Genomic DNA, 24,047 nt, shown 5'->3' on the forward strand with positions numbered 1-24,047 from the left:
AAAAAAACAACTCTACAAACAGTAAATGCTAGAGAGGGTGTGGAGAAAAGGGAACCCTCTTGCATTGTTGGTGGAAATGTAAATTGATACAGCCACTATGGAGAACAGTATGGAGGTTCCTTAAAAAACTAAAAATAGAACTATCATATGACCCAGCAACCCACTACTGGGCATATACCCTGAGAAAACCATAATTCAAAATTCAAAAGGACATATGTACCCCAATGTTCATTGTAGCACTATTTACAATAGTCAGGACATGGAAACAACCTAAGTGTCCATCAACATATGAATGGATAAAGAAGATGTGGTACATATATGCAATGGAATATTACTTAGCCATAAAAAAGAACGAAATTGGGTCATTTGTAGAGATGTGGTGGACCTAGAGTCTGTCATACAGAGCAAAGTAAGCCAGAAAGAGAAAAACAAATATTGTATATTAACGCATATATGTGGAATCTAGAAAAACGGTACAGATGAACCTATTTGCAGGGTAGAAATAGAGATACAGACGTAGAGAACGGACGTGTGGACACAGGGTGGGAAGGGGAGGGTGGGACAAATTGGGAGATTAGGATTGACATATATACACTACCATGTGTAAAACTGATAGCTAGCGAGAACATGCTATAAAGCACAGGAAGCTCAGCTTGGTGCTCTGTGACAATCTAGATGGGTGGGATGGGGGAGGGAGGGGAGATCCAAGGTCCAAGAAGGAGAGGATATAGGTATACATATAGCTGATTCACTTCATTGTATAGCAGAAACTAAAACAACATTGTAAAGCAATTATACTCCAATAAAAAAATAAATAAATTTTTAAAAAATAAAAATAAAACACACCACGCACACAGCCTATCTGACAGTCTTCATGCACCCCTGCCACTTGGAAGGAACCCTGCACAGAGCCCCACACCGACAGGGCTGTGTGCTGCCAGGGAGAGGCTGCTCTGAGCTCCACGTTTCTCTCTAACGCCACGTGGTTTGTTCGTACATCTTTTTTTTTTTTTTTTTCGGTAGGCGGGCCTCTCACTGTTGTGGCCTCTCCCGTTGTGGAGCGCAGGCTCAGCGGCCATGGCTCACGGACCCAGCCACTCCGTGGCATGTGGGATCTTCCCGGACTGGGGCACGAACCCGTGTCCCCTGCATTGGCAGGTGGACTCTCAACCACTGCGCCACCAGGGAAGCCCTGTTCGTACATCTTTAAATGAATTACATCAACACATCAGTTTTTCTTCCTTGGGAGGATTCTCTTATTGATAGTAACTTCATCAAACCCCTGAGCCACTTTGATCAGTTCATTTCCTCATAAACAGAAAGTACCAGTGATTTGTCTCAAACAGTGAAATGTTCACAGCTCACATCTACACCACGTGTGAAAGGTTACGTCTGACGTCACACACAGCAGCCCCTCCACTACAGACTTGAGACCACTGTGCCTCCTTCCCAGAGAGCCTACATGCACTGGGGGACTTTACGTCTCCGTACGGAGCTCTAAACTTTCTGTTCAGTTGGACTCATCCCTCTTTCTAACGAATGTAAGAGAGACAAGCGTATTGGAAGATTCCAGGAGGGACCCTTCCAGAAAAGTTTCCTTGAGTCCAGGGACCATGCTTCACTTATCTGTATGTCCCCTGTGCCCAGCACAGGGCTTGGCCCTGAGCAAGCATACTGAATGTCTATTGTACAGCAGGATGGATAGATGGATGGATGGATGGATGGATGGATGTGAACAAATGGGTAAATTCGTGGGTGGGAAGATGAGCGGAGAGATGGAGGGAGAGAGCAAGAGAGGGACAGGGAAATGGATGGGTGGGAGGATGGATGGATGGATGGACACATGGGTGAGTAAATAAGTAACAGAGGTCCCACCCCATGTACCCTTTAACCACTCAGGGAAGCAGCAAGTAAGTATCTTGCCAGCACTCGGCACCGGTCGTCTTCTTCCCACCCCCAGCCTCCAGGATGGACTTCACTAAATCCCTAAAAGGTTGAAACTGTCCTTCCACCCACCTCTCCAGGGTCTAGCAGCAGAGGAACAGAAGGAAGGTGTCACCCCTCACTCCTGAGGTGACATGTCACCATCCACCCCCCACCAGTTACCAAGGGCCAGGTCGGAGCTGACACTCAGCCACCCCAGGCTGACCCTGGTGGAGGCTCAGGGAGGCCCAGCGAGTGACGAGTGCTTAGAGGCCATGTGGGAAAGAGAGGACACCTGAGCTGAAACCAGATGTGTAAGCAGGAATGAGCCTGACTAACGTGTGTGTGTGTGTGTGTGTGTGTGTGCGCGCGCGCGCGCGCGCACATGCATGCGTGCAGGAGGGAGTGGTGAGGGCAGGGAAGGCAAAGACCCCCAGCAGACCCTAAGTGAGACCCTGGTGTGTCTGAGGATGGAGAGGCCCAGGCAGCCAGGCAACAGAAGACAGGGCGGGCGAGCCCAGAGGCAGGTGCGGCGTCAGCGGGGCCCTCTGTGACAGGCCCTGAGTGCTGCAAAGACAGTGTCGAGCCACAGAGGGGGTGGGGTGTCCTTGGTGATACAATCAGGTTTGCACTCCCCAGAAGTCAAGGCGGCACTTGGGTTGCCCGCCCCAGGACGACCTGACCAGCCTTCCCTGGAAAGAATCCTGCTGATCCTGGGAGAGCCCATGCTGACTGCGGAGAAAGCCCATCCCGATCTCAGGAGACAGGCTCTGAGACCTCGTGAAGCTGCCTGGACTGTGCCTTGCCCTGTGAACAGGCTTCAGCACTTGCCACGGCCAGCCTCGCCTGTCCTCACTGAGGTCTGGGGGGGCAGGAACCCTGACGGCGGCTGGGCACGTGCTGGAGCAGGGCTGTGTAGGTATGTAGAAAGGGGGGCTGCTGTCACATGCAGGCCAGGATGTCACCTTTACAGTCACCTTTATTAGCACAAGCCTGTCCGCTGAAGGCACCAATACTATAGAAGGGCCATCAGCCTGAAGTCCCCTCTGGTGGTTCCCTTGGGAAGTAGGTGCTGCTACGATCCTGGTGCCCGCCTGGAGTCCACTCTGAGCGCCTCCTGCACCAGCCAGACGTGAGCCAGAGGCCTGGGTGTGCACCAGGCAGCCTGGTCCTGACCTCAGGGATCTTCCGACGTGGCTGAAGCTTCTCCAGAAAGAAACATGTCTCCTTGGAAACCCCTCTGGTGTCTGGGGTCTCGCAGTTACAGCAGAGCTGTGGGCAAACCCCAGAGGGATTTCTGCAGTGTGGACGGGGCAGCCCTGGGCTTCCTTGTGCTGAAGAAAGAGGCGTAGTCATGTGGTTCCAGTGCAGTCTTCACAAATTCATCCTGAGCAAGAGAAACCATGTTAGGTTTAATGAATGGGCTTCTGAAATCTGAGCGTGGGAAAATGATTACTTGCCCCTGTACAGCACCTTCGGATTAAATGGGGGGCTTCTCAGGCTTCCCATCACCTGAGCCCACACATCAAGCCTGAGGTAGGAAGGTCTGTGTGGTCATTTGCTCCTCAAATGACAGCACAGCAAGGACAGAGGCCAGCTCCCAGCGGCAGGAGCATGGAGTGGCAGGTAGCTCTCAAACCCACGTCCCCTGGAGCCTAGGCAAGCCTCTCGGTGGACTCAGCTCAGCCTCTGCGAGTTAGGGGTTAGGAGCTGGGACGCATGTGCTTCCGCCACGACCCTGGGGGCAGCCCAGCATCCACCGCCGTCCTCTTGGCTTCCTTCCCCTCCTGCTCAGCCCAGCATGCTCTCGCAAGCCACCCAGCTGCTTCTGTCACTGCGCAATCTTGATCTTTCTTCTCCACTTCTTCTCCACTGATCCTCTCCTGAAACCAGAAAAGAATCAACAGAGCATCCCAATTAACACAGGCCTGGCTGCGCCCCGCACCGCGAGCTCAGAGTCAGAGCAGGCGAGCCAGGTTCACACACCAGGCCGGCCGCGGGGACACTGTATTCTGTACATAAGATGCTCTGAGCACAGATTTACTGATGGGAACATATATTTAGTGGTGGGACATGAAGTCCTGGCCCGGGGAGATCCAAGAGAGAACAAGGCAAGGAGGCACTACTATAAAAGTGGGGAAGCGCAGACTTCCCCAGACACACGCCCGCAGGCGTCAGGTCACACTGGACACCTCCTGCTTCCTCTAACGGCCTTCAACGTTTAAAAGGAGAGTCAGAGATTAGCACAGAGGCAAAGCACACGCTCGGTTCAGTAGCCTGACAGCCCATCTTTCCACTGTGACCCAAGGAACAGGAAGGCCCTCCTCTGCCAGATGGCTAGAACTGATGTCAGACACTAGTCAGCTTTTCTAAGATAATCCGGCACTTTCTGAGATGTTTTATGCCTTTGATGTTGAGTCTTCTATCCCAGAACCATCTGTTTTCCAATATAAGCAGCATTCCCCACAAAATGCATTTGTAAGTTTTGGAGTTTAATGTCATTATCGTTTCTTTAGGGATTCCAGAGCAAAGGCCCTTCCACGCCAGCAAATGGATGTCAGCACAATCACCTTGTGTGGACAAGTGTCTGGCTTGGCCTCAGGAAAATACTCATGGAATCGTATCACTCCAAAATCTTATAAACTACTGACGACAACAGGCCAGCAAGGAATATTCAGGAACCATCCTTACCCGCGGTTCTGTCTACCATTGCTCTGAACCATCTCATAACCTAATGCCCTATTCCATTTTCTAGCATCTGGGCTTGAGGGGCGGGGAAGGAAAGAAAGATAAATTTGTCCACACATTAGTTCTGCTTGAAAGATACTGGTCCATCACAGAATCTGAAATTCAGATTTTTCAGTATTTCCTTAACAATGCAAAATTACGGCTCATTCCCATGTGTTCTCTGTTTAGTTTTGGCTTTGTCAGAGCTTGTCTAGCTTAGAGAAGAGGACCGTGAAAAGTCTAATTGCAATGGCCTCTCCTTCCACTGCAGCTCGGAGATTCTGAGCGTAAATCAAGGACCTACTGCCCCAGAGGAGCCCAGAGCAGAGGTGTTTAGGAAACTTCATGAGCATGACACAATGACTAGTCCTAGAATGACACACATTTGTCACTGTACCTTGTTGTCTTCTCCATTATGGGATATTCCGGGTCCACCGTCTTGAGAAGTGCACCCAAGAGCAGTCACTTCCTCCTTGGAATTTCCTGGGTGAGCTGCCCTCCCCAAGCAAGAGAGTGGGGTGAGCAAATAGGGTGACTCCCAAGGGACTGGACAGTCAAAAGATTAATAATATAATGGGGACACTTCCAAAAGCAAGGAACCCCACGACCCAGTTCTATCCTTTTGACCTTCACCCTGACACCTGCTACATGCCCCCCAAGGACAGGAAAACCTTCCAGGTATTGGGAGAGTGGTTCTATTCAAGCATTTCTGAGCTGGAATTTTGATCTATTCTCCCAACTATTCAGGCATTAAATGCAGTCAGATCTCCCATTCTATTCCTTGGCCCCCCTCTTTGCTCACTGGAATTCTTACTCACAAGAGAGACCATAATCACACATGTTAATTCAGCCTCTCTCCCCGCTCCTACCAAATCAGTACCAACTTGGAAGGGGGTGACTTTCTTATCCTACTGTGCACCTCCCCACACCCCAAAATCCATATGTGGAGGTGTGGTGAGGGGTTCAGATCCTTTAAGAAACAAATATGCAGTTTTCCATTTGAGCTGAAAATACAAATGAAACACATGAAAATACAAATGAAACACATTTTTCGAATAAAGAATATTACTTGTTACCTATATAAGTAAATGTTTAAAGTTTATTTCCAGACTCTATAAATGAGGAAAATTTGGTTTGGCAAAATTGAATCATAAGCATCTAAAAATGCCAGCCCTCTTTAGCCTTCTCTGATATGTAAGATTTTATATAATACAGTAGTAGCTGCCCATGTACTTTCCTTCACAAAAACCATAAGCTCATAAATGAGCTCAGATACTTCTCAGCCAGCCTCATTGACTACTGTATCCGGATCACCTGGACACTTCCCAGTGCTGAGAAATGCTCTGTTAACAGTAATCAACTGAATGAGTGAGTGAATGAATGAATGAGAGAATGAAGTAGATAACCCATTATCAACTTTCTTCCTTTCCTGATGTGTGAAACTTTGGTGTCATGTGTTATGGATGGAAGTATGTTAATAGCTATCAAACTTTCCCTTGTACTTTATTCCTAAGCAATGAAGGTGCAATACTTTTTTTTTAATTAATGATAATTTGGACTCACGAGGATGAGAATCTGAGAAGCAGTCACACAGGTAGGTCAAAGGCAGATGCCTATGATTTACCATCCGATGCTGCAGCAGATAACAGTGGCCACTAGAGGGAGCCACACAACCTTTCAAAGAGCAGCATTAGACCAAAAAGCCCATCCAGCGTGGTGGTTCTGTTCTCTGCCCTTCCCAGCCTGGCTCACCCCCATATGCTTGCTCTTGCTACTGCTCTGTGTAATGCCTGACTCTCCAGAACAAGCTGAAACAAGTTAGAGCTGCAGTCTGCTAAGCATCAGGCTTTTAGAAAAATGACCCCACTTCCTCAGCTCAAATATTTCACATCTCTTTATGTACATTCCCTCCAGCTTTAAAAATTAAATACAAACAGAAGAAAAGTATTTTCCCCATGGATGACAGCTGAATCTATTAAAACTTCACCTGGAAAGAAAGCAAAAATATAACCTAAAAATGAAAAAAAAATTCTTTTTTAATCTGTGTGCAATTACTTCCTGCCTCCAGCAACTTTTTCCGTTAACAACAACAAAAAAAAAATCGACTGTTGACGTATTCAATTTCATCCCCCCCCCGCCAGTAAAGAAACTTAGGCATGTGCAAGCTAATGGGGAAGTCACATCGGACAGAATTCTGATCCTATTGGTCAAGTTTCAAAGGCTTCATATGTAACTGAGTATAGGAAGAAAAAAGTTTCCCACAAACTCCTTCTCTCAAAAGGTCTGAATAACCCTGTAAATATTTTCAGGGCCTTTATAAGCCACAGATGTTATCAACACTCAGGACCGTGCAAACTCTAAAATCCCCAGTCCACAAATGACACTGCTTCAAAAACAGATTTTAAAACATTTGAAAGGAGAAGTTAATTTCCCGCTGAAATGTTGTGGAATATTGTAATATGTCCACACCTTAGTTAGAATGTGAAAAGCAACGGGCCCCACCGGGCTTCTGGCTTATAGTTCTATTTCTGTGGCCCATGAAATTGTAGGAAACCTCCTAAATAATAGTCAGAAATAAAGGGACAAAAGATAGAATTTGAAAAACAGAACAATTCAAGAAAGCAACTCTAAGAATAACTGATTAAAACTAAAATTAAAATAAGTGGCCTCGTGACATTTCCAAGGAAGAGAAGATTCCAGAATCTGCATTGTTTGGTGATGGGTGGGAAAACCCAGTGGGCTAACATTTGCTGATTTCCGTGAGGAGAGAATCAGACCAAAAACAGAGAAACTGCTGAGCATCTGGGCTAATCTGTGATCGCATCTGTGGCCCCCACTAGCCGGCCGGCCTGGAAAAAACCTGAATGTCAGCGTCGACTGACAAAATTGTTACAAAATGAAGCTGGTTGGCGGAAAACCTTCACGAGTGAATTAAAATCCTGACTGCTGGCCCTGGGGGGATACAGGAGGTGTGGGTGAAACTGGGAACTAGCCATGATTTACACAGGGAGTGAAAAGACCACAACTTAGAATTTTTCAAAAAATTATAGTCTCGGTAATCTAATTATATCCCTAATTATAATGATGACCCTTCTTCCTTCAAGGGACTCAAGCATGCTTCTGGAACCTTCTCTGTGAAAGTCCCCTCATTTGCCGTTTTAAGGAGAGAGTTGGTGCATCTCAGAGTGAGTTAAAGTGACAGGGCTGGCATCTGAATTCTAGCTCATTTCCTCTGACCAGACCACACCAACTCTCTCAGCTCTTGAAATAACCCCCAGTGGAATTCTCCTCAGAGGAAGCCATCTCCCCAATTATGCAAAAACGTCCTCCCCTGCAAACCCCCTCCAGCCCATGCAATTTCCACATGATTTCCACATTCTGATGGGCAAACCATTTTGTTTTCCATTTCCAGCCAAGGAAATGCAACATCCAAGCCACAAAGGCCAGGAGGCATGGGGGCTGCAGGATCCTTTGTGAAGCCCAGTGAGAAACTCACACGGCTGGTCGGCCAAGGGCCTGGGACCCTGGCTGGCTTCCCATCATTTCCAACTTTCTACGCCACAGGGCAAGTCACTTAACTGCTTCATTAGGATCACAGTCACAGCCCTGCCACAGCCTCCTTCCCAGGTGCCCGGTCACCCCATTAATATCTGTAAAGACCCATTAAGCCTCCTAGCGGAAAGGCACCAGAGGAGCAAAACCTATCACCATCATCATCAATAAACTCCCAGGCACTCTCCCCTGTCACCACCTCAGGGGAATCAGTCACCATGGGAAGAGAAAGCCTGGCACCTCAGCCTGCCCATGCATCCCCTAATGAGCTGCCTGCAGCCTCGGAAGTGGCACTCGACCCTGAAGGTACCTCAGCCATGCTTTCATCGTGGCCGGTGAATCTAAAGAGACGCTCCCTCGCCCCCATCTCCCCTGCAGCCCTGCCCCCAGCTGCACCTCCAGCTGCAGCTGAGGCCATCCTCCCCTACCTGGGAGAGGTGGAGGGAACGCGGACAGAAAGCAGCCTGGAGACCTAAAGACAATGTGTGTCTGCCACCCTGTTTGCCCCTCCGGCCCTCAGACCCACCACCTGGGCACAGACACCATCCATCAAAAACCCGCCACAGGGCTTCCCTGGTGGCGTAGTGGTTGAGAGTCCGCCTGCCGATGCAGGGGACATGGGTTCGTGCCCCAGTCTGGGAAGATCCCACGTGCCGCGGAGCAGCTAGGCCCGTGAGCCATGGCCACTGAGCCTGCGCGTCCGGAGCCTGTGCTCCGCAACGGGAGAGGCCACAACAGTGAGAGGCCCGCCTACCGGAAAAAAAAAAAAAAAAAAAACTCGCCACAAACTCGCTGAAGACGGCCTGTGTGTCTGTAACAGGGCTGCCTCACACCCACGTGAACCCTCCCCGGAGGAGAAGGGACAGAGCTCGCTCTTCCAGCAAACCCTCGTGTGTCTTAGAATTTTTACCAGATGCACACATTGCCTACGGGAAACAATGCTTTCCAGGGACCTTCTGCTAGACAGAGGCAATTAATCCTCTTGCATGTTTCAATGACCCTTTCCGACTGGAAACAGGGAACCCTTAGTCCCAGGCAGTCTCTGATTTGGCTAAAGTGGGGGAGATCTATTTGAGCAAGAGGGTCTGGAAGGTGTGGTTCGTTCAGGATGGGAGGTGGAGGAAGGCCAGGATGCCACCTCCCGGGTTTCACCCCCTCCTCTATTCCTGCACCAGCAACAAACAGAACGTCTGCGCAGCCTGACTCGATCCGCACCAGTGAATCTGTGCTTCCGTTACCGACACTGGAAAAAACCAGACCAAAGGGCATGCTTTCACCCCGACTCACAATCTGGACGCCTTGCCTGTTGAAGCTGAACCTTCAGCCAGATGTTGACTCGCTGGCCCCAGGCTCCTGGGGGCTCCGCCTCCCACAGGCGCCCCCGCTCCTCTGGATGCGCCGCCAGGAACTTCCTACAGACTGAGGGGAAGTTGCACACAGGAGTCAGGGAGGCCCACGCAGCCCTGGTGCACACACGCCGTCCCTCGTCTGCGTCCCCAGGCACGGCCACTTCCGTCCTTCCTGCAGCCTGGCCCGGCCCACTCCCAGCTCTCTGCTCTGCCGCTGGCCCACGCCAACCCCCACCACCCCACCCACCATCCTCCTCACCTGCCTCCCACTTTCATCCATCCCATTAAGCCTGCTCAGGCGGCCACAACAAAACACCACACACCCAGGGCCTTAAACAATAGACATTTATTGCCTCGCAGCTCTGGAGGCTGGAAGTCTGAGATCGAGGTGTTGGCAGGCTTGCCTTCTCCTGAGACCTCTCTCCTCAGCTTGGAGATGGTACCTTCTTACTGTGTCTTCACACCGTCTTCCTTCCGTACCCATCTGTGTCCTAGTCTCCTCCTCTTACTGGGACCTCCTCTTACCAGTCCTATGGGATCAGGGCCCACCCTTATGACCTCATCTAACCTCACACTCAGTTACCTCCTTATAGACCCCATCTCCACATACAGTCCCCTTGGGGGTTAGAATTTGGGGGGGATCCAATTCAGCCCATAACGGCACCCCACTCGGTCCTCTCCACAGGCACTGTCCTTCCTCTTTCTGAGCTTCCACAGCCCTCTTCTCCCAGGGAGCCTTCCAGCTCATCCACAGACACCTTGACTCCAGAACCCCCTCAAGGTTGTAGACTTTTATGTTCACAGCATTTCCACGTGGCAGGGCCCCGAATCCAGCCGAATGGGAAGCTGCTCCTGGTAGTGCAGGTGCTGGGGGCTCCATCAGGCCCAGGGCAAGAGCACAGATGGAGACCCACAGAGCATGATGCTAAGTACTCAAAAGGCGTAAGCCAAGCTAGCCGAGTGCTAGAGAGAATGTTCTGCTCTCCTGTCTTGACAAATATAACTTCTTAACAGCAGGAAAAGCCAGTTTCAAATTTAGAATTCTTAGACTCCTTGGAGTTTTGCACCTGAATGTGGCGATGCCAAGAGAGCTGGCCCCCAGCTGGCAGCCCACCCCCTCCTCCCATCCCAGCTCCCAGCCCATGGCAAGGGGCCTGTGCATGCAAATATGGACACCACGCCCACGCTCCACCTACACCCCACCAGTAGCTGTCCCAGGGCCTAAGGATGTGCAAATTGGTGGCATCCTCTGCTCTTGGGGGCACAGATCCAGGACAGAGTCCACTTGGGCCCTTGGCAGCCCCTGACAGGAACCCTGGGGTTCTGGTAGCCTGACCTGCTTTAGGAGTGGCCTGCACCCAGGCGAGAACATCCTCTTGGACCCGCAGATTCCTCATCCCGTGGAGAGAGGCGCAGCTTCAACAGGGTGCTAAAGCGTGGGGCCCTGGGCGGGAGGCCCTCCGGGCCATTCCAAGGGCAGGACTGTACTGGATAAAAGGCGGTCAGTGAAGCCTGAAGCAGCCACATCCGGCCCGGCCTTGAGCCTCCAGCTGCTGCTTTGTCCTGCTTTGTCCACACTCTGCCTGCTCACGCATGAGCCCAGGCACAATCAGGGTGACGTAGAAGCTCAAGGCCCCAGCACCCTTGGCTGGGCCACTGAGACCCCAAGTGTGATTCAGAATCAGTACCTTCAGATCTTCTTTCTCTACCAGGTGGAGATACAGGCCCCTGCGAGGGTCTCTGCAGTGCTGGCCTGGGGGTGGCCCCCGCCCTTTGGAGCCTGCTCGTCGCCAGGGGAGACCTAGGTGGCTGCCCTGGGGGCCAACACACTCAAACAAAGTCTCAGAGCTGAAATGAGAATGAGGGGAGGGATAGACAGCAGGTGGGCATGGACAGAGAACCAGTGCCGGAGTTCCAGAACTTTCCAAGACCTCCAAGTGAGCAAACCAGTGCAGCAAGCCTCCAGTATTCTTTGCACAAATTCAGGATCTTCAGAGTTTCGTGAGAGATGGAGAGTTTGAAAATACAAAGAAATGACCAAACCCACTTGAGGAAAATATGTTTTCGCCTGGTTTTCTTATGACTTCCGAGCAACAGAAGTTTCCTTGCCTTTCGCAGCTTTTCTCTCCTATCTGTTGTTCTCACACCATAAGGACACTGGAAACTCAATAGTAAGGGTCCAAAAGTATCTGTTTGACAAGAAGTGAGGCAGGGCCCAGTGTGGGGTGGATGTGCTTCATGGGGGACCGTGGATCCTGGGAGATGCTCCCCAGTATCTCCCACCCTTGCTGATTTGGAGTGAAACATTTAGGATAAGGGTTTTCTGAATTTCCTCTGGCAAATACATATTAAGATTTCTTTTCCAGAACCTGGAGAAGGATTGTGGTAGTTCATGTTATACGTCAACTTGAGTGGGCCAGGGGTATCCAGACATTTCGTCATACATTATTCTGGGTGTGTCTGTGAGGGTGTTTTTGGATGAGATTCACATTTTTAATTAATTATTTATTTATTTATGGCTGCATTGGGTCTTCGTTGCTGTGTGAGGGCTTTCTCTAGTTGTGGCGAGCAGGGGCTACTCTTCATTGCGGTGAGCGGGCTTCTCATTGTGGTGGCTTCTCTTTTTTGCAGAGCATGGGCCCTAGGCGTGCAGGCTTCAGCAGTTGTGGCACATGGGCTCAGTAGTTGTGGCACATGGGCTTAGTAGTTGTGGCTCATGGGCTCTAGAGCATAGGCTCAGTAGTTGTGGCACACGGGCTTAACTGCTCTGCAGCATGTGGAATCTTCCCACACCAGGGGTTAAACCCATGTCCCCTGCATTGGCAGGCAGATTCTTAACCACTGCGCCACCAGGGAAGTCCCAGGATTCACATTTGAATCTTAGACGGAGTAAAGCAGATTGCCCTCCCCATTGTGGGTGGACCTCAGCCAATCAGTTGAGGGCCTGACTACAAAACAAAAAGTCTGACCCTCCCACAAGTGAGAGGAACTCCTCCTGCCTGACTGACTGAGCTGGGACATTGGTCTTTTCCTATCTTTGGACTCAAACTGAAACACTGGCTTTTCTTGGGTCTCAAGCCTGTTGGCATTTGGACTGGAACCACACCATCAGTCCTCCTGAGCTTCCAGCTTGCTGACTGTAATCTTAGGATATCTCAATCTCCACGTTGTCTGAGCCAATTTCTTATAATAAATCTCTTCTCTCTCTTTCCCTCTCTCTCTTTCCCTCTCTCTCTTTCTCTCTCTCTCTCTCTCTCTCCCCCCTCCCCCTCCCCCTCCCCCTCCCCCCTCCCTCCCTCCCTCCCTCCCTCTCTCCCTCTCTCTCTCTCTCTCTCTCTCTCTATATATATATATATATATCCTACCAGTTCTGTTTCTCTGGAGAAGCCTGACTAATACATGGACTCGGTAGGACAAGAGCAGATGTGGGGAGCCATCTTCTGTAGTAAGAGCTACACAGGTGCCCAGGGCTCAGTGCATTTGGAGCTTGCCTTCCCTCAGCTCCTGGTCCCCCTGGGGCTCCGAGTTGGAAAGGCAAAGTGATGACTAGCATCTTCCCGTGCAAGAGCAAAGGCCCTCTGAGGCCCAGCAACAACCAGCAGCACAGTGGGTTCCCTGGATTCTGCTTCTCTCTGACGCTGTGTTGATTTGGTTCTTATTACTTCTAAATCCAATTCTTCTCAGGGACTGGGAAAGGTTTGCCCCTTGTGATCAAGCTTAAAGTCTCAGTGCTGAAGCAACAGGAGATTTCTCAGAGGAAAGAGACAACTCACAGGTGTGTCATGGTGCCAGCGGCTCTGAGGGACCTCCCACCCCAGAATCATCGGGAACGCATATGAGTTACCCATCCCCGTCACCCAAGCGCTCCTCCCGATGCAGTGATTACCTTGGTACATGGCAGGGGAGATGGGCCAGCTGATGCCCAGGGCCTCGTCCTCTCGGAACGTCTGGCAGAAGTCCCTCAGCATGGCCAGGCCCAGGCCCTGGCGGCGATGGCTCCTCCGGACAAACACGGTGTCTAAGACAGGCAGCAGGTAGCACACACCCGTGCCATCACCACACAGGCTGCCTGCGGGGAAAGCAAGAGACACGTGCTGTCCCCTGGGCTGGACTAGCCTGCCAGGACCCGGCGGGACTCCCACTTGCCAGGTCACTGGTACCATCCGGAAGCAGTGCAGCCTCACAAACTAAACCACTAAAGACCAAACAGCAGATCACCCTAAACCACCAGCTCTCCAGCTTACTGGGCAGCCCACACATTGTCAATTACTGTGAGCAAGGCCACTAGGCTATTGCCCTGGAATGAAATGCAAACCCAGTGACTGAGCAGAGCGAGGCCGTCGCGCACCCATACTCCTCACACCCCTCCCTCACTGTGCACAGTTCAGAGACCCCCAAAACGAAGGAGGAACATCTGGGCAACATCAAAGTTCTCCGTGATGTGGGCTTGGAGACCCAGCCAACGCATCTCCATGGCATGGACTTGTTCAGAGTTCACCATGGCCAATTATGGCAAAGCACGCCTGACCCAAACAGCCTAAGTCCTGTTTCCCATAGAACATCAATGACCCTGCTATTGCAGAGCAAGAGAGGCTACAGCTGGCACCGCTCCCACTTTTCTACCCTGAATTTAACTTTACCGCAACCAGCACTAACAGCAGCAAAGTTGCTGCTTCTGCAACAGGAACCTACCCTTGCAGTCAGTCACCTCTGTTGTCACCCTAGCTAGAAATGCCACACACACCCAACTATATCACCTTCCTCACTTCCCAGCTGCACAGCTGCCTGTGCTCTAGATGCACTGGAATCCAGGAAAAGAAATATGTCGCATAGTCAGCTCCTATTGGAAGAGGTGGTATTTGTGTCTGCAAAGATTCAAAGGTGAGTAATTTCCCAAATAAACAAAAAAATGATTCTGAGTCTAATTAGCCAAGCTGAATTGCAGAGCTACATGCTACTGTAGTGAACTGTTTGAAAAATGGCCACAGTTATTCCCTGTCCTATATCCACACACCTTTGCATGTGATTTTGAAGGTCCTCCCATCAAGATATGGGGTCTACTTCCTCTCCCCTTCAATCTTGCTGGCCTGGTGACTCACTTTGAGCAACAGAATGAAGCTGGCAAGAGCACACCAGTTCCGAGCCTAGGCCTCTCGGGGTCCAGGGCCCCTCCATTCTTTCACAGATCCCTATCACTCAACACAAGAACAAACCCAGGCTAGCCTGCCACCAGGAGAGAAACATGGCCCAGGCACCCTCGTGGTCCCAGCCAACATCTAGCTGGTCTTAAGAAACAGGTGGGCAGGTGACCACAGACGCATAGGCCAGCCCAGCCTAGAGCAGAAAACCACCCAGCTGAGCCTCAGCAAAATCGCCAACCAAAAGAATGGTGAGCTAAATAAATAGTTGGTTTTGTGCCCAATATGAATGAATAAATAAATAATCTGTGACCAACGAGCAACTCCAATTCACTTGAGATGGTAATTGTAAAGAATTTGGAATTTACCCTAAATGTGCCTGAAATAACAGCACCAACTGGGTTGCAATTATATAACTTCCAATTTTATAGACAACAAGAACAATGGTCCCCAAACAGTGAAGTCCTTCAAAGCTAAGAATGTTTAAAATTAAATAAAGATACAATTCCACTCACAACAGCATTAAAAAGTAAATACTCAGGAATATATTTAACAAAAGAAGCATAAGCCTTAAATACTGAAAAGCACAAAACATAGTTGAGGGAAATTAAAGAAGATCTAAATAAATGAAGAGAAATTCCATGTTCATGGATTGGATCAGGGTCCCCAACCTCCAAGCCACAGACCAGTACCGGTCCATGGCCTGTTAGGAACCAGGCCACACAGCAGGAGTTGAGCAGCGGGCGAGCGAGCGAAGCTTCATCTGTATTTACAGCCGCTCCCCAACACTCGTATTACCGCCAGAGTTCCATCTCCTGTCAGATCAGTGGCGGCATTAGATTCTCACAGGAGCACTAACCCTACTGTGTACTGTGCATGAGAGGATGTAGGTTGCACCCTCCTTATGAGAATCTAATGCCTGATGATCTGAGGTGGAGCTGAGGCAGTGATGCTAGCACTGGGGAGCGGCTGCAAATACAGATTATCATTAGCAGAGAGGTTTGACTGCACAGAGATCATAATAAATCAATTGCTCGCAGAATCATATCAAAACCCTATCAGTGAGTGGCAAGTGACAATTAAGCTGCATCTTACATAATAGACTGGACATAAGCAACACACTTCAGGTGTCACTGTCTCCCATCACCCCCAGATGGGACCATCTAGTTGCAGGAAAACAAGCTCAGGGCTCCCACTGATTCTGCATTATGGTGAGTTGTATAATTATTTCATTATATATTAAAATGTAATATTAATAGAAATAAAGTGCACAACAAATGTAATGCGCTTGAATCATCCCCAAACCATACCCCACCACGGAAAAACTGTCTTCCACGAAACCAGTCCCTGGTGCCAAAAAGGTTGGGGACTGCTGGATTGGATGACTCAATACTGTTAAGTTGCCAATTCTTCCCAAACTGACCTGTAAGTTTAACAACAGTCCTATCAAAATCCCAGCAGGCTCTTTTGTGGAAATTGACAAGCTGAGAGTAAAATTCATGTGAAATGCAAAGTCTCTAGGATAAAAAAAACAGAAAAAAAAAAGAAGAAGAACAAAGTTGGAGGTTTTATATGAACCAATTTCAAAGCTTCTTATAAAATCAAGGTAATCAGACAGTGTGATAATGGTGCAAAAGTGGGCATATAGATCAATGGAGCAGAAGCGAGAGTCCAGAAGTAAACTCTTACACTCCGAATTTCTACAAAATGCCATGGTAACTCAGTGGGGGAAAAGACAGACTTTTCAACAAACTGTGGTGGAATGACTGGACATCCATAAGCCAAAAATTAATTAATTAATTAAAAATGAACAAATTAATGAATGAAGCTGCAACAGAACAGAGCCCAGAATGAGACCCACACAAACACAGTCAACTTATCTCTGACAAAGGAGCAAAGCAAAGTGAATAGAGGAAGGACAGTCTTTTCAACAAGTGATGCTGGGACAGTTGGACATCCACACGCAAAACCATGAATCTAGACACAGACCTTAAACCCTTCACAAAACATAGCTCAAAATGGATCACAGACACAAATGTACAATGCAAAACTACAGAACTAGAAGATAACATAGGAGAAAATCTAGATGACCTTGGGTTTGGCAATAAACTTGTACATACAGCATCAAAGGCATGATCCATGAAAGAAAAAATTGAGAGTTGAATTTCATTAAAATCAAATTTTTCTGCTCTGTGAAGAACACTGTCAAGAGAATGAGAAGCCACAAACTGGGGGAAAAATATATTCAAAAGACATATCTGATAAAGAACTATTATCCAAAATATACAAAGAGCTCATAAAACTCAACAATAAAAAAACAAACAACTTGATTAAAAAGTGGGCCAAAGACCTTAATAGACACCTCACCAAAGAAGCTGTACAGATGACAAGTAACATAAGAAGATGTGCCACATCATATATCATCAGGGAAATAAAAATTTTTAAAAAGTCAGATACTACCATACACCTATTAGAATGGCCAAAATCCAGAACACTGAAAACACCAAAGTGCTGTTGAAGATGTGGAGCAAAAGGAACTCTCTTTCATTGTTGGTGGGAATGCAAAATGGTACAGCCACTCTGGATGACAGCTTAGTGGTTTCTTTTCTTTCTTTTTTTTTTTTTTAATTTTTGGCTGCATGGAGTCTTCATTGCTGCATGCAGGCTTTCTCTAGTTGTGGCGAGCGGGGGCTACTCTTTGTTGTGGTGCACGGGGCTTCACATTGCAGTGGCTTCTCTTGTTGTGGAGCATGGGCTCTAGGCGCACGGGCTTCAGCAGTTGTGGCACACAGGCTAAGAAGTTGTGGCTCACAGGCTCTAGAGAGCAGGCTCAGTAGTTGTGGTGCATGGGCTTAGCTGCTCCGCAGCATGTGGTATCTTCCCCAACCAGGGATCGAACTCGTGTCCCCTGAATTGGCATTCTTAACCACTGCGCCACCAGGGAAGTCCCAGCTTGGTGGTTTCTTACAGAACTAAACCTACTCTTACCATAGGATCCAGCAATTGTGCTCATTTATATTTACCTGAAGGAGCTGAAAACTTATGTCTACTCAAAAACCGGCACACAAATGTTTGTAATGCCTATATTCATAATTACCAAAACTTGGAAGCAACCAATATATGCTTCAATGGGAGACTGGATAAATAAATTATGGTACATCCAGATAATGGAATACTAGTCAGTGTTAAAAGGAAATGAGCTATCGTGCCATAAAAGGATATAGAGAAACCTTACAGCACATTACTAAGTAAAAGAAGCCAATCCACAAAGGCTACATAGCATACAATTACAATTCTATCTTCTGGAAAAGGCAAAACTACGAAGGCAGTAAAAATATTAGTGGTTGCCAAGGGGTAGGGGAGAGCAAGGGATGAATAGGTGGAACACAGGATTTTTAGGGCAGTGAAGCTACTCTGTATGATGGTACAATGATAGAACATGTCTTTATACATTTGTCGAAACCCACAAAACATACAACACAAAGAATGAACCCTAATGTAAACTATGGACTTTAGTTAATAATAATGTATTCTTATGGACTGAATTGTGTCTCCCCAAACCCTCAGTACATCAGAATGTGTCTGTATTTGGAGACAGGGCCTTTAAGAGGTGATGAACTCAAAATGAGGTCTTTAGATGGGCTCTAATCCAATCCAGTTGGTGTCCTTATAAGAAGAGGAAATTTGGACACACAGAGGGACACCAAGAATGCACACAACACACAGGAAAACCGTGAGAGGACACACTGAGCAGACGGCCAAACTTGCCTACACCCTGACCTTGGAATTCCAGCCTCCAGAACCGTGTGAAAATTAATTTCTGTTGTTTAAGCCACCCAATGTGTGCTGCTCTGTTACGGGAGCCCTAGTCAACTAATACATGCATCAATATTGGTTTATGAATTATAATAAATGTACCACACTAATGCAATATATTAATAATAGAGGAAACTGTGTGTGTGGAGGGGGATGAGAACTCTCTGCACTTTCTGCTCAATTTTTCTATAAACCTAAAACTGCTGTAAAAGGTAAAATCTGCTAATTTTTTAATGTATAAGATATTTTTAAAAATGAAGCTGGACCCTTACTTCACATCATTTAAAAAATTAATTCAAGATGTATCTAGACATAAATATAAGAGTTAAAACTGTAAAGCTTTTAGAAGAAAACACAGAAGGAAATCTTCACAACCTTGGGTTAGGCAAAGAGTTCTTAGCTTTGACATCAATGGACACAACCAACTGGTAAATCTGACTTCATCAAAATTAACTTGGTACTTCAAAAGACACCACAAAAAAAAATAAAAAGACAAGCCACAGACTGTAAGAAAATGTTGCAAATCACATTCCTGATAAAAGACATATCCAGACTATATAAAGAACTCTTATAATTCAACAAAAAGAAAACCAACAACCAATTAAAAACGGACAGATGATCTGAACAGACATTTCTTCAAAGAAGACACACAAATGGTTAATAATCAGTGAAAAGATACTCAACACCATTAGTCATTTAAAAATGCAAATTAAAACCACAATGAAATGCCACTTTTGACCTACTAAATGGCTATAATCAAAAAGACAAGCGCTGACAAGATGTGGAGAAATTGGAACCCTCATATATTGCTGCTGGGAATACATAATGGTACAGAAACTTTGTCAAATAATTTGGCAGTTTCTTGAGAAGTTAAAACATATGCTAACCAAAGACCCACCAGTTCTGCTCCTAGGAACCCACTTAAGAGAAACAAAAACATGTCCATACAAAGACATGTATGCAAGCATTTATACCAGCACTATTCATAACAGCCAAAAACTGGAAACCATACTGGTAAATGCATAAACAAAATGTGGTACAGTCATACCATGGAACATTACTCAGCAATAAAAAGGAATAAAATACTAATATATGCTGTAATTTGGATGAACCTCAAAAACACCAAGCTGAGTGAAAGAAGCCAGACACAGAAGACCACATACTGTATCTTTCCATTTATATGAAACATCCAGGAAAGGCAAATTGATGGAGACAGAGAGCAGAGCAGTCGTTCTCTAGAGCTGAGATGGAAAGAGACTGACACCAAAAAAAGGCAACTTTTTGGGGTGATGGAAATATCTAAAATCTGGATTGTGGTGCTGGTCATACAACTCTCTAAATTTGCTGAAAAACAAGTCACTGAATGGTACACTTAAAATTGGCAACTTTTATGGGATGTAAAATTATACTTCAAAAAAACTGATTTGAAAAGATACAATGAATTGTATTAAATTGTATTAGAAAGATACAATTAAATAAGGAAAGGGAAAAATAATAACTTTATAGTATAGAAAGGGGGTAGACACCCCCTTGAGTGATCAGGGTGAATATCACCAGTAGTAACGTTGGCATCTTGTACCCCACACCTGATATGACCACGTGAGAAGAAGCATGCTTCACTGTGCCCCAAACCCATAACCTTGGTAAATAATGAGATAATATCATACAAATCTAAATTAATGGACATTCCATAAATCTCCTGACCAGTACTCCTCAAAAGTGTCTAGGTCATGAAAGACAAGGAAAACCAAGAAATGGTCCCAAATTGGTAGGGGAGGCTAAGAAGACCTGAAGATTAAAGACAACAAAGACTCCTGATCAGATCCTACAAGAGAAGGACACTGCTGGAAGATCAGCCAGTGTTAGTTTCTCAGTTTTGACCACTGTGCCATGGTTATGTACGATGCTAACATTAGGGCAAGGTGAGTGAGGGTATAACAGGAACTCTCTGTCCTATCTTTGCAACTCTTCTGTAAAACTAAAATTATTTCAAAGTAAAAGTATGGGGTGGGGCAGAGGAACACTGCACCAGCCCTTCCTAAAGGCTCATCATACTTTCAAGTTGGTCAAATAAAACCCATCTCAATTCACAAAGCAACAAATTGGCCTCTTAAGAATATTAATGAACTGTAATAAGAATATTGCAGCCTGATTGTGAACGGGGCTGAGAGAGTAAGCTGGTTGCACACAAATGGACTCCCCATTCATAATCAGAACATAAAATCCTAGGAAACCTTCCCACATACAATAGCACAGAACAGTTGGTAGGAACCCTAGCCATGATCTCATCCACTCTACCCATTTTATAGACATGGCAGCTGACAGGGGCAAGAAAGGTTAAAAACATAGGACTTGGCTCCTTTTTGTCAGTAACAGCTGCCCAACTGGCTTTCATCAGCTCATGGGGAGTGTTGATACCACAGCAAAGAAGTTAAAGGGAAGGAGACAAAAAGGATAGAAATGAATTAAAACAAAAACAAAGATACAACATAAAGTATTTTTTTTTAAATTCAAGAGTTGCTAAAGCCAGAAAGAAGACAATTCATAAAGCACATTAGGAATTAAAATAGATATATCACTATAGATGTGGCAGAAATTTAAAAGGTAAGAGAATACTGTAAATAACCGTAGGCCAATAGATTTGAACAGATGAAAAGGCCAAATTCCTAAGATAATACAACCCACCAAAACTGACTCACAGAAAAACAGAAAAACTAAACTATCCTATGACCATGGAAATCTGAACGCAGTAGTTTAAATCCCTCCCACACTGAACACGCCAGGTCAGGTGACTTTAGAGATAAGTTCTGCCAACTTTCCCAGGAAAGCCTTCCAGAGCACAGAAAAAGAGACATTAGTCCATGACTCAGCCTATGAGCACAGTGTAACCTTTTCAGAGAAAAAGATAAAAAGCAAATGAAGATCAGATAATTAAGCAAATAACAGTAGTTCCTGAACATAAGACAAAAAACTTAAACCAACAGTAGCAAACCGAACTCAACAAAGTTACTCCACTGGTAACTGGTTTCTCTGCTCATGCCCCAGGCTGTTCTGGGGGAGATACAAACGATCAATAAGGTATCCAGGGTGAAACTACCACCCCCAGGCATGAACTAACACCACACAGAGGTCTTTTCCATCAACAGCCTGGGAGGACCTGAAGAAGGAAGATCTGTGAGGATAAGATGAAGCCCACCAAAGAGTAAAGGAGGGGGCACCAGCAGGCTATCCCCCTAACAATACGTACCCCAACAGATCAAAGACAAAGAGGAAGACAGTTACTCTAGGAAGAGAGGAATATATTCTTAGGACACCTAAGACAGACGGTGCACCATAGGGCAGTGATAGCAGCAGACAGCCAGGAAGTAGCGGAATAAAGAGTATCTGCTTCAAAAAGATTTGTCAGAAGGAAGACGACATAAGAGACAAGTGGGCAAGACAAATGCCATAGTGTATTTCCACTGCCCGGATGTCTTGACACTCAAGACCCGGGCACCAGGAAAGTTAAGGTGTGGGTCCACAGAACTCAAAAGAGCCAAGCGCCCGGCCAAAGCTCTCTTCACACTTCCTTTTGCAAAGCTGCATTTGTTTTGGCTGTGAGCACCTGTCCGGGTTTGTACTGCTAATGCCCAAAGGCAATACGCTGACAGTAGCTGCTGCAGACACTTGGCTCTGTGGAGCATTTTAAGTATAATTGCTCTAAAAATCCAAATGCAGGCCAAATAGTCACAGTTGCTAGTCCAAGAGATTAAGTGCAAACTATAAAGATATTTGGGATACTCTTAAACCTGGGAAACTCAAAACAGTAGTAGCTAAAAGTGTTAACTTTTGCTAACCATTGACACTATCTTTTCATGACAATCATACTGCATGTCTGTCATGAGCCCACTTCACAAGGTTAGAGCCACACTCCCTGGGCACCTGGGGCAGCTGAGCATCTATTGACAATACCACTAAATGGTCTGGATGTTCCCAAATTCTCCCCACCGAGGAGCATTACTAACATCAATTTGGATAAAATCTTTTTTTTTTAATATGAGACATTTAAACTGTATTCTCTAGAACAGGGGCTGGCAAACTATTTCTGTAAGGGTCAGGTAGAAAATACTTTAGGCTTTGGGGACAACCACTCACCCCTGCAGTTGTAGAGCAAAATCAGCCATGAACAATACGAATGCGCGAAGCTGTGTTTCAATAAAATTTTATTTACAAAAACGAACGATAGGCAGAATTTGGTCTATGGGCCATAGCTGCCAACACCTGCTCCAGAAAAACATCACTTTTGGGGGCTTCCCTGGTGGCGCAGTGGTTGAGAGTCCGCCTGCCGATGCAGAGGACATGGGTTCGTGCCCCAGTCTAGGAAGATCCCACATGCCGCGGAGCAGCTGGGCCCGTGAGCCATGGCCGCTGAGCCTGCGCGTCCGGAGCCTGTGCTCCGCAACGGGAGACGCCGCGACAGTGAGAGGCCCGTGTACCGCAAAAAAAAAAAAAATCACTTTTAACAAGCAAGACTAAGTGTTCAGAATCCTATTTGTATAATAATCATCTTTTCTCAAAAACAACTGAAAATAATGCATTAACATGAACCACCCCAAAACAAGATATACTGGGAGATAAGCTTTAGTTATATTGTTTCCTCTTTGAAAAGTATCATTTCTTTCTATATGTTTGATTATTATAACAGGAATTTATTTATAAGGTGCCATAAAATTAGATTCATTTTTAAAATATTGAAGAAAAACTTATTTGCTTAAAGGAAATAACCTTGGCCAAGTTGGATTTATCCCGGGTGGTTTAACATAAGAAAATTTGTACCAGTAATTCATCTCATTTGTCAATTACAGTAGAAAGAACTGCTTCAGTTTAATATAACACTGGACTCTGCACATTATCCAGTTCATATGACACAGAACATAGAAAAAAATTTTTTAAGCAAAAGAAACTACCACTGAAAATGCATGCCTTAGGTGAGTGGGTCTCAAACTCTAGAATGAAACATGAGAATCACCTGGAGGGCTTGTTAAAACATAAATTGTTGGGCCCCATTCCAGTGCCGGTGTCTGGTGCCGGGGGTCTGGGGCACAGCCCAAGAACTCCTGTGGCCCAGGACAGAGAAGCAGCACAGAGTGTGCTGCTGGAACATTCTATCCATTAGGCATTATGCAGCAATGAAGGGCTGCCTGATGGTCCTGACTGGAGGTGTTCCAGCCCAGGCTGAGACTTCATCAACTGGATCCTCCCACGGATGATTATGGGGTGTCTGCTCAGCCACGGTATTTCTTTAAAACTGCCCCTACCACAGCCCCAGTTAAAGAGCTGAGGCTAGGTGGCCATATCGGAAGCACGAAAGCCTGCCCACCAAGGTGGACCCATGATCCACAAGAACTCAATCTGCAGGCCAGCTGGATCAACCTGATTCTTTCAAGAGGTTTTGAATGAAGTGAAACTGGCACTATAATAGGTCTCAGCCCTTCAGGGCAGTACAGGTAGAGCTGGGTGGGCATCATGGCAAACTACAGTCAAGGTTATGAGGAAACAGGAA

At 46.7% G+C, this 24,047-nt stretch overlaps 1 protein-coding gene across 1 annotated transcript in view; it reads right to left on the minus strand.

Annotated features, from left to right (window-relative positions):
- Window positions 1-2,770: 2,770 nt before the first annotated feature.
- Window positions 2,771-24,047, minus strand: part of FAM169B (Protein) — a 64,607-nt gene continuing 43,330 nt past the window's right edge. Inside the window, 4 exon segments of the mRNA XM_030873161.2 lie at window positions 2,771-3,806; window positions 5,048-5,142; window positions 9,490-9,621; window positions 13,438-13,620. Coding sequence (XP_030729021.2) covers window positions 3,627-3,806; window positions 5,048-5,142; window positions 9,490-9,621; window positions 13,438-13,620 — 590 coding nt within the window. The 3' untranslated portion in view covers window positions 2,771-3,626.

Source organism: Globicephala melas, chromosome 2 (assembly GCF_963455315.2).
Source record: "Globicephala melas chromosome 2, mGloMel1.2, whole genome shotgun sequence".
NCBI lineage: Eukaryota > Metazoa > Chordata > Mammalia > Artiodactyla > Delphinidae > Globicephala > Globicephala melas.